Source organism: Papaver somniferum, chromosome 1 (genome assembly GCF_003573695.1).
Source record: "Papaver somniferum cultivar HN1 chromosome 1, ASM357369v1, whole genome shotgun sequence".
Classification (NCBI taxonomy): domain Eukaryota; kingdom Viridiplantae; phylum Streptophyta; class Magnoliopsida; order Ranunculales; family Papaveraceae; genus Papaver; species Papaver somniferum.
The window spans coordinates 168666994-168678525 of NC_039358.1; the positions used below are offsets into that span (position 1 = coordinate 168666994).

General features: G+C 37.1%; 1 protein-coding gene across 1 annotated transcript; it reads left to right on the top strand.

Moving 5' to 3' along the window:
- Positions 1-2931: 2931 nt before the first annotated feature.
- Positions 2932-8173, top strand: LOC113307662 (receptor-like protein 4). Its single transcript, XM_026556113.1, has 9 exons — positions 2932-3199; positions 3395-4450; positions 5426-5573; positions 5847-5918; positions 6185-6256; positions 7134-7205; positions 7295-7372; positions 7467-7648; positions 7739-8173. The coding sequence occupies exons 1-9, from the start codon at positions 3106-3108 to the stop codon at positions 7852-7854; spliced, it is 1890 nt and encodes a 629-aa protein (XP_026411898.1). The 5' UTR covers positions 2932-3105; the 3' UTR covers positions 7855-8173.
- The last annotated feature ends 3359 nt before the right edge of the window (positions 8174-11532 follow it).

Below are 11532 nucleotides of genomic sequence, written 5' to 3' on the forward strand. Positions count from 1 at the left end.
CTGATAATGTATGCGGCTCGCTAAACCATTAGTTGGGTATTTTTAATGGTCAAACCGAAATAAATGTGAAAATTACAGGGAGATCCATTTTTCAGTTTTTCTCCACTTTGAAACCCACGGACGGAGAATTTCACGCGCGCCCCCAATTTTTGGGTAAACATTATTCCAAAACCCATATTTCTGAAATTATCATTCTCGTGAGGTGGCAGAGAAATACAAGTGAAAACAAAAGAGAAGATCTGCTTTTCTTTCATCGGTTTTTTAGTTTACGAGAGGCGAGTAGAGAGAAGGGACTGAAGATTTTTGGATTCATTGGTTCGTGGAAGTTATTCTCATCACTCTTCTTGTAAGTTTTCCCAAATCGCAATTTCGATTTTTTGTTTTTAAAAGAGATATCATAATTTTCAGATCAAATTTTCAGATTAGATTCGATTACGGATCGAATCGAGCAAACCCATAGCTTTTTAGTAGGTTTTTTTGGTGAAGTTTCAGTTGTACTAAAAAAATTGTGTGTATACTGTAAACCTTAGGTTTTATCAGGGTCTTTGTGTGTCGTGCAATTTGTTTCTGGAATAGCACTATAAACAGCCCCAAATCCTCTTGATGATAATGCTTCAAAGCTTCTTCTTAGTGTTCAACTCAAGAAACAATCCAGAATACCCTGTGCAGTAAAAACATAATAAAATTATGAGCCTAAAATCTAAATCTAACATATTATAAGGAGTACACCAGCTATTACATCATTGAATCAGCCAGTTTTATTCCTTTTTAGGTGAGCTCTGGATCGTTCATAGAGACAACAGTGGCTGCTGATTTGATCCAGCTAAGACAACGATCAGATTTCTTGTGTAAGTTCTCCAAACATACATTTTAGCTTCTCATGCTGCATTTCATATTATGCGGCGTAATTTCTATTTTTCGGCTATTCTTTACGGCAAAAGTTAAAAGCTCTCTATACACAAATATAAAGGTGAGAGTGCAGATTTTACTTGTTGACATTTTGTTTCAAGTTCATCATGTTTTTTCACCTATAAAAGATGTTATAATTGTTTCTTTTCTGGTTAATTTATAGGCAAATCCAGAGCTCATTCCTTCTTTATTAAATCTAGCACTTAATGATGCAATGCCTTATAGCCCCCGAAACATAAATTTGATACAAACTTTAATGTACTAATGACTTCTTACAGATTGAATATATGCATTTGATTAAATATGTAGGCAACAAAATCTGGAAGATCCAATGGGAAAATGACCTGTCACCCTACTACTAATTATATGCTGATGGTGTTTTTCTTTCTCTTTGGGATATGAGCTTCACTCTGTCAGACTACCTAAGCTATCAAAAGAGAAGAAATATATGCACAAATGTCCGGAAACAAAGGCTTTACCATACTAGAACTGGTACTTTCTGTGGGAGTGATGCCGAGGAACTTAGGTAGATGAACATAATTGTGCCAAATTAGTAGTTGTGGCTTCAATCCGAGGCTACAACAATTATTGTTTCTAATATTGCTGATGAAGAGCTGCTAATACGGATCCGAGAAAAGATTTTTTTTTAGAGGTTGATTGTTCTACTTTCTATCATATGCGGCTATATGGGTGTTGGTGTTTGGTCATAATAGTTGAATAATCTGTTATGTAGCTACGAAAATAGTTGCGTAACCTGTTATGCATCTACAAAAGTTGTTGCATAACTTGTTATGCAGTCCAGAAAATGGTTGCATAACACGTTATGCAACAACTTTTTTGTCACTATTAAAACCAACAAAAACAAAGTCTGCATAACTTGTTATGCACCTACAATAATATCTGCATAACATGTTATGCAGTGGCGAAAATGGATGCATAACCTGTTATGCATCCGAAAATATGATGCATTATGCATCGAGAAAATTGTTATACAATCTTTTATGCATCAATTTTTTATGTACGCACTAATACAATGGCTACATAACTTGTTATAGATGCATAATTTGTTATGCATTGGAGAAAATGGTTGCATAATTTGTTATGCGTCTGCAGAATGTGTTATGCATCTTTTTTGGTGGCTGCATAATGGTTATGTATTAAGTTTTCGAAATTTTTGCCTAAAATGATGATCACCTCCGATTTTTTCGTGAAAAACTAAAATTTGATATTCTTATTTGTACTCGTTGCATAGCTCTCTTTAAAAGATTTCCAACAATATAAAATTTGTAAAATTCCAAGGCGCGGATTTTTAGATATGTCATATCCAAGTTGCGTTGCCAATTATACCCCTGATGCATAACTCGTTATGCAGATATTTTTAATAATTTCATATAATTATGGGTGTCACGGAACTAAAAATTAATTGTGGGTCTGACAATGAAAATATTATTTTTTTTGGGCCTGCGCCTAAATTTCCCGACGGAAATTTGGCAAGCAGCCCACCCTGGCCTCCCCACACCTCCGTCGCTTTGTAACACCCTGAGTCTCCCATCAAGTCATGATATCTCGACTTTGATGTTCATTTCCGTCCATCCCGCAATGATGCCTCCTTTACATATTTTTCCTCTTTTCCAACGCCCTTACCTGTCCAAAGTCAAATTGATCTCGGATGAAAAGTTGGCGGGCCAAAATCTAAAAAATTGTGTGATCCGATTAGCAATTTGTAAAGAAACAATGGTCACGTCACACTGGCTCAGGAACCTTGCAGTTTAAAGATTTAGAAGTCCCAGTAAGTTTATAGTTTTCCTTAATCCGGCCGTATCCTGCATCCATCGAAGAATACATTGATTGGAGTCTTATCTCGCTACAAAGTTCACAAGGTCGCGTGTTCTGTCCACGCTCACTGCATTATTTGCACGCGCGTGCCCGGCGTTTTGGTTCCGAAAGAGTAAAAGCACATCTATCTCGAAATTAACTAACTAATTAACTGATAATTTTTATAAGGTTTAGACTTCCGCACTAAAAATTAGTCAATTAACACAAAAAAAGACTAACACTCTCTCCACTTACTTCAACTTGTATCTCATTTTAGTCTTAAGACTGAAATTTCCTTCCATTTCTCTCTCCTCCCTGCACATGTTGAAGCCATTAAAGCAAGAGTGGGAAAGTTTTTGAGGTACAAAATAAGCAACACAAATGAGCAGATTCAACTCTACCATGGCTTACCCTCACTTCTTCTTCTTCTTCTTCCTCCTTATCCTGCTATCTTCTCTCTCTCTTTCTTCTTCTGGTAAGTACTTCAAATTTTTATATTTTCTTGTTTCATTTCTCAAAGTCTAATAACAGACACAGTGTAACAAGCAAAAATCTAGAACTAAAATATCTAGATTCTTGTGCTTTTTAAAGATCTTTGTTCTACTTTTGTTTACAGTTGAAGTTGCTTGAGGTTTTATTGTTATTGATCGAAATTTGTTTATGCATATAGAACCGTATGCGATACGAATCAGCTGCGGAGCTCGAAACGATATTCATACACCACCAACATATACATTTTGGTATAGAGATTATGCTTATACTGGTGGTAGACCATATAATGCAACACCAACAAGTTACATTTCTCCTCCACTAAAAACCCTAAGATTTTTTCCATTAGCTGATGGTCCAAATAACTGTTACAAAATTAATAGAGTTCCGCTTGGTCATTACTCTGTTAGGATCTTTTTTGCGTTAGTTTCAGGATTGAATCTTGAAAGTGAACCTCTTTTTGATGTTTCTGTACAAGGAACTCAATTTTATTCATTGAAATCTGGTTGGAGTAGTGTCGAGGATGAATCATTTGCTGAAGCGTTGGTGTTTGTACCTGATGGGTCTGTGGAAGTTTGTTTTCATAGTACTGGTCATGGAGATCCAGCTATTCTCTCTATTGAGATTCTTCAAATTGATAATAGAGCTTATTTTTTTGGTCCTTATTGGGGTCAAGGTACCATTTTGAGAACTGCTCAAAGATTGACATTGGGTACTGGGAAACCTGCTTTTGATGAAGATTACAAAGGGAATCATTGGGGAGGTGATAGATTTTGGTTTGGTGTTCAAACGTTTGGTCAGGGCGGGGATAAACATATTTCCACGGAAAGGAAAATAAGAAAGGTGTCTGGAGGACCGAATTATTATCCGGAACAGCTTTATCAGTTTGCACTTATTAGCACTGATAGTCAGCCAGATTTGGCCTATACTATAGAGGTGGAGCCAAATAAAAAGTTTTCGGTTTGGTTGCATTTTGCTGAGATTGATCAGCAAGTTACTGGTGTAGGGCAAAGGGTGTTTGATGTACTGATAAATGGTGATGTTGCGTTTAAAGATGTTGACATTGCGAAAATGAGTGGGGATCTTTTCACTGCCCTTGTGTTGAACAAGACTGTTGTTGTGAGTGGGAGGAGTTTAACGATTACATTGCATCCAACGAAAGGAAAGCATGCCATTATCAATGCTATCGAGGTTTTTGAGGTTGTTCGTGCTGAGTCCAGAACTCTTACAGACGAAGGTACGAATTCCAATGCTTCTCCCTGTTCCTCCTTAAACCGAGTCTATCATAGTTGGCACAAACCTGCACATTACATTTTATGTTTTCATCTAATCCTTATCCATGCTTTGTAATAACTAGGGCTCCTGCCAGTGCTTTGAATGCTTTTCTTGAATGCCAGATGTGTTCTATGTAAAAACGTATATGCACTTGTAAGAATGTCGGACTCACATTAATTTTGGGACAATTTAGTTGTTTGAAATCTCCCAGCAATGCCTATAGAGAGTTTAAAAGAGGAGTGTACATTTGGAATTTAGAAGAAATAAAATGTGAATGCTGCATCTATGTAATATGTACGTACATGGTCTCGAAACCTATATGATGAGGGTAACGTATTCGGAAATGACAAAAGAATTATGTACACTCTAGCAGCGCTTAGCTTACCTATGTATTACAAATACATGGTTCCTTTGACCTACAAGATGTGGATGTCATACTTCTAAGAAACATCCCTTGGATCATCTATATGTGAGCAATATGCTGTGGCACATTGTCACATTAGTGGAGGAATAGCTTGGTGGAAATCCTGACTATCATTTATGGACGCTGGTCCTGTGGCTCAATTCATTCCTAAAGATAAAGCCAGAACCACCCCTCATCATAAGTTGTAAAGATGCAATGTCTGTGTGAAATGATATCACAGAGAAGCTATAGTGTACTGTTGCTTCTTTTGTGTAATTACTAGATTAAATTGTGCCAGCTGTGAAAATCAGATGTGCTCAATTTCCGAAGAATGATTTGGCTTCAGCTTTTTTCATTGCTTCTCTATTTTGTTACTTTAACGAGAAATAGATATTGCTCCACTTGGGAAGCAGTTGTTGCTCCCAGCTATCATTAACTGTCTTTTTCTTCTTCTTTTCCTTTCACTTTTCTAATTAATTCCTACCGAAATGTTTATGAACTATCACTTATTTGATATCATTATTCGTTTCACAGTTAAGGCTTTGCAGTCATTAAAGAAAGCCATGGGCCTTCCTGTGCGTTTAGGATGGAATGGCGATCCATGTGTTCCTCAACAGCATGCATGGAGTGGAGTGGACTGCTTGTTTGACGCGCATCGCTTCAAATGGGTCATAGATGGACTGTAATTGCTTACCTCCACCTTGTTCAGTATCTTAAAGATACTTTTCATTAGGTTTTAGTGTTTTGTGGTTTATGGAAAAAGTGACAATTTAGTCGGATAAAAATCTCAAAGATATCTTATTTGATAAGTGTGTCTGTCATTCTTTTGTTTTGCCTAAGACTTTTTTTTCTTTTTCTGATCGATTCCCTTAAGACTATTACTTGATCTAACAAAGGAAAAGTTGGTGTCGTAAATGCTAGTGGGCTCACTGATAATGTTGTTTCTTCATTTCAGGGATCTCGATAATCAAGGACTGGGGGGTTACGTTCCAAAAGACATAGCCAAGCTGCACCATCTACAGAGCATGTATGTCTTTAATAGCATGTTGTTTCCAGCTTCTTGAGTAGGAATTACATCTTTACTTCTGACAATTAGTTGTTTTATTTCGTTTGATACTTTAGTTGTTATCTAAATGGTGGTCTAAGCGCCTAAATCATTTTTCTTGATCATCTTATTGTACCAGAGTGGAAGAAGATTCATTGTCATTCCCTCTTTCTTTGCTAGAATAGCTGCATTTTTACTACCGGAACTCGGTTTTTCTTATAGTTAACTTGATTTGTGAAAATATGCAGAAACTTTAGTGGGAACAGCATTTGTGGGGGAATTCCATCCACACTTGGAACAGTAACATCGCTGGAGACATTGTGAGTAGACTTCATCTTTAAGCATTTAATTTTCCTTGACAATCACGTCACGTTCATTGAGGTTGTATTGTTGGCTTTATATGGTTTACGTAACAAATCAGATTTAGTTTAAGCTAGTGAGTCCTATGTAGCCATGAAGTGTTTCTCTAAGTCTTGATGGGAAGGTTAGAGAGACATGTGGTAAACATTGAGGAAATAGAAGTTCAGGTCAAAACCTAATAAGTTATTTACCTAGTTCTTCTTTACAATGGTGTTTATGGTGATGTTTAATTTGGTTATAGTAAGAACTGGTTACAGGGTGTTGTAAAGCATGTAGAACACGGTAAATTAACTGTATATGGTGCTGATTATATGAACTGTAGATTATATTAATACTAGGGTTATTTCTGATTCAGCAGAAAGTACAGTTTATTATCATCTTCAAGTTTTAGTTATGATGATTAAAGAGCTGAAAAATCTTACGGTATTATCCAAGTTATGTGTTTTACTGAAGTACCTACAGTGTGTATTATATTCGCATGCTGTTGACCTACAATCGTTAATAAGTAATATCGCGTTACTGGCTTCTTGATTGAAAGATTGTCTAGCACTCCAGCTCCATTCTTTTTCTTTTGGGAAATGGAGAAGTGTATTTGGTTTCTCTTGTGCAGTACTCAAATTGCTTAATACAGTTTCAAATAAGGTGCCACTGTTGTAAATACAAAATTCCACCAGTGAGAGACTGAAAGGGGTGCCTGCTTTGAGACTGGACTCATGTTTGTGATTGTAATCAGCACTTACGTATTTCTGGTAGCCAGTGTATGAACTGCACAAATTACATCTTAATTATCGTTACCTGTAACTTCGTTGTGATTAACCACATAGAATTGATGGGCAGAGATCTCTCATTCAACCTACTGAATGGCTCCATTCCGGAAAGCCTTGGACTATTAACTTCACTGCGGAGACTGTAAGAACATTTCCCAATTATCTGGTATGCTGAAAGATTAGAATTAATGTATTTGGTATTAGCCCCTAATCTCATTCATGGTGTTGCAGAAATCTGAATAGCAACTTCCTATCTGGAAAAGTCCCCACTGGACTTGGAGGACGACTTCTTCATAGAGCTAGCTACAAGTATGTCATTGTCGTTCATTTGAATTGATTTACAGCAACCCATCTATTAATTTTGGTTATCAAAGAACGGAAGACTTACCACTAGTATGTACAGCTTTACTTCCAATGCAGGTCTTTGTGGAGTACCCGGACTACGGAAATGTGGTCCCCATCTGACAGTCGGTGCTAAAATTGGCGTTGCCGTAGGTGTACTTATATTGGTTCTACTCATTCTTATATGTTCAATTTGTTGTTGGAAACGGCGGCAAAATATCATCCGGACACAGCAGATGGCAGGTAAGAAAGCGTGCATCAAAAAATTACACCCACATAATCGTTTTTTATCTCACTAATCTGTGTGGTATTATCTGACTAATCTGTTTCCAGCGAGAGATGCTCCATATGCTAAAGCAAGGACCAATTTTATGCGTGACGTCCAAATGGGTAGGAATTGGGAAAACTCTCGAGCTGGTGCCGATAATGGGCCTCACTTACTCTCTTGAGTGTTGGGTCTGTTGACTTCCTGCCTTCCCACAACCTTCACAGCAAATTTTGTTCCCTGCTCCACCAAATACGTTCAATATTAAAGTTGGATCATAATTATCTTTTCTTGGGCCGCGGCCATTGTTCTGGATGACATAGTTTTACAGGTCTGGCATTGTCCTGTGGATTCTGACTTGTAGTAGTAAGTTTTTTCTTCTGCCACTTGATGTAAAATGTTCTTTTTTTCTCGACCAAAAATTTGTTGCCGAGGAAAGAACTGTATGCTGTAAAGAATTTAGATATCATGTATTATATTCTTGTTTCCTTCTCCGAGTTCAATCCTTTGCATCAAAATGGAAGATGGTCGTTCACAATTTTTCTTTCTACCTACTACTTGAATTCCGTCTGTGTGAGAACTCGTGGTATTAGGGCTTAGTTAGATGGCCGCTACAAGGGGATGCTCGCTTAGTATTCATTTTTAGGGGAAATGATATGGCATACCTTGTATCCTGCTGAAATCAATCAATTCACTAACCAAAACCTGAACAAGTATTGGGGAGAAAATATTTATGATCACACAAAAAACTGTTCACGCATCCAGAAAGAAACATGTTATAGCATAAAAGTGGGAAAACATGGAATTAGTAATTCAACTTACGTTAACTTCAAGAGGGTTAACATGGAATGTGATGGGGACCGGCATCAAGATGATACCCCTCTATCATGAGTAGTAATGGTCAAGGACTACATGAATATTGTTGTGCAGTGGTCCCTAATTTTGCTATCCCATCATATTCCCTCCCTAGCGACTCGTTATTCCTCGGTCCTTATTCCCTGTGCTTGTTATATCTCTTACTTGTCCTGTTGGTGCATACTTTGCTGCTCCGCTTTTCTGATAGAAGAAGAAGATAAAACTACTCTGCGTTTGTCAATGCGTGCACCACTGCACCAGCAACCTAACCTCTAACATAATGCGTGCATGGTCCCCTCCCTACTCTAGTGCCCACTCAACAACACTCGCTCACTATTCTCTCTTCCTCCATTTCTTTCTCGTTTTCTTTTTCTTTTTTAAACATGAAGAAAGTTACAAAGATTAATTAGCAAATTCTGTACTAATAGAACTGATCTTGGATCTTAGCTGTCGACAATTGCACTTAAAACTGGGTTGGGTTTCATCCAAAATTTATAAAAACGCTACAGATATCACGTCCTTTTGTGTAGTGTTGCTGGGATCACGTCCTTTTGTGTAGTTTTGCTGGGATATATGTTAGGTCCCCGACTTTTTCGAAGGAGCAAAAAGCTTATTAGATTTAAAAATCTAACTCGCCTAATTGGACTCGGTTATCTTGTCCCCCATGGTTTAGACAGGGAACCGATTCTCTTCACGTGGATAGATTTGCGTTTTGCAGTCTGTAGTGGCCAGTATGAATAGTCGTAGACGTATAATGACATTTTAACAGTAGCATCCAGTACACCGCACTACAACGTCACAACAAATTCTCCATTTCTGCGACATCTATATTAAGCTGTTGTATAGTATCACATCCTGCGCCTAGTCTTGGTTGTTGTAAATACGTGTTTATCTAGAATATGTCTTCCTTCTTTATAGCTTAACAACTCTATATTTGCTAAGTCTTTCTACTTATTTGCTTGACTAGCTATGTATACGGATCTTTGTAACTTCCTGTAATGTAACTACTATAAATATAGTTCAATGAAGATAAACTCGTCACTGTTGTGCGAGAAACCCAACACCTGTGTTACCCAAATTTTTTTATGGTAATCTAGAGCTAGGTTAGATTTTTTTTTTCTGCAACATCATCATCATGACTAACGGAGGCGATCCATCTCACCCTTCAGATGTCATTCCAGAGAAGGATATTGGTTTATCTCCTACCAGTCCCTACTACGTGCACCCTTCTGATAATCCCACATCAGTCATTTATTCTCCCTTACTCACAAGTGAAAACTACTGCACCTGGGATCGAGGTATGATGAAGGCACTAAGTGCAAAAGGCAAACTAGGATATATTGATGGAACAGTAAAAAAGCCGACTAATGCATCAAATCTCCCTCACTGAACGAGATGTGATGACTTAGTAGGCAGCTGGATATCTAATTCAGTGGATCCTGAAATCCGTTCAAGCACTAAGAACTTCCCGTCTGCACATGAACAGTGGTTACCCAAATTTCTTTAATCTACAAGGCTAATACTATAGTAGAGATCTATCGCAGCCTAATATTTTCTTCTTCAGCGGTTCTAAACGAACCTTGGGAAAAATCACGAGAAAACCGTCTTCTCACATGCTTATTGGGACCCATTCTTCGAAAGATTAGCAGGGGGCCACTTTAGGACCCCATAATTTCAATAATATGAGAGGATAGTTTTTTCGTGGTTTTTTCTACGGTTTGTTAGGACTTTTTGTTTTTTCACACGTTTTATGTTTATTCGAAGTGAACATTGTATATTCTCTATTTGCGCTTACTCGCTTGCTTGTTGCAGGATGATTACAACAATTTATTTATGTTTTAGAAATTGAGAGGATATCTTCACACTTTTATATTCACACTATTTCATATTGTAGGCATCATTTTTTTATTTGTAAACCAAATTGTAATGCATTTGAAGCTAATATTGGTATCCGTTTTACAAAAAAAATGAACACATTTTTTTTTTGAGAGCAGAAGGGCAAATTATATTAAAAGAAAAACTTCATCAAAGAGATGAAACTAAGATTACATAAGTTGGGTTTAGTTAATTGTTACAGAAAATGGGCTATATAGCCAAAATTGCATCTTTTCTGGGTCAAATGGACGGGTAAGCTTTTTCCCTGGGTCAAATGGACAGTACATATTTTTATTAGAAACAAACATAAGTACCCTTTCTATCACACTACTAAACATCAGACGGGGAAAATTTCTTCTCGTCTTCTCCGTCGCCTCCATAAAAACCAGATCCAAAACTGCTCTCACCTTCTCCACCATAGACATCATCAAAAACTTCTCTCGTTCTACATCAGAATTTCTTCACCACCACCACCAGCACCACCACCACCAGTTCCACCACACCAAAAATCCACCACAATTTCATCTTCATTAATCAACACCAAGTCGACTCAGTCAGAAGTATTTATCACCACATCTTCATTCATCGTTGTAATTGGTTTCTCCACCTTCTGCTCGCAATAGTATCATCATCTTTTTTTACCGCCTACACCGTCAATAGTATCATCATATTTCAAACTGGAGACATCATCGTTGAAATTGGTTTCTCCGCCATCTACAAACACGAACACCAGCACCGGCATGAAGGATTTATAGCCTAATTAGTCTTTAAATCGATTAATTTCACAAAATGTTCCCTAGAAGTAGTAAGTTTCTAAACCCTAATTTGGTTCTGATTTTATTTTTAGAATTGCATGATTGATTTGTTGAATTAGTTGATTTTATTTATATTTCACTAGATGTAACTGGATTTTAGTTGGGTTGTTGTAAAAAAAAATTATGTTTATGTTTTGGATGAAACTGGATTGCATCTGTTATATGAATTGTATGTTTTGGATGAAATGGTTTGCATATGGTTATATGAACTGTATTCTAAGTATAGGCATAACAGGTGTTTGTAAGAATGCACGAGTGATTTTCTATGGCATATGGCATCTGTACGGCTAAATTTGATAGGATGTAACTGGTTTACA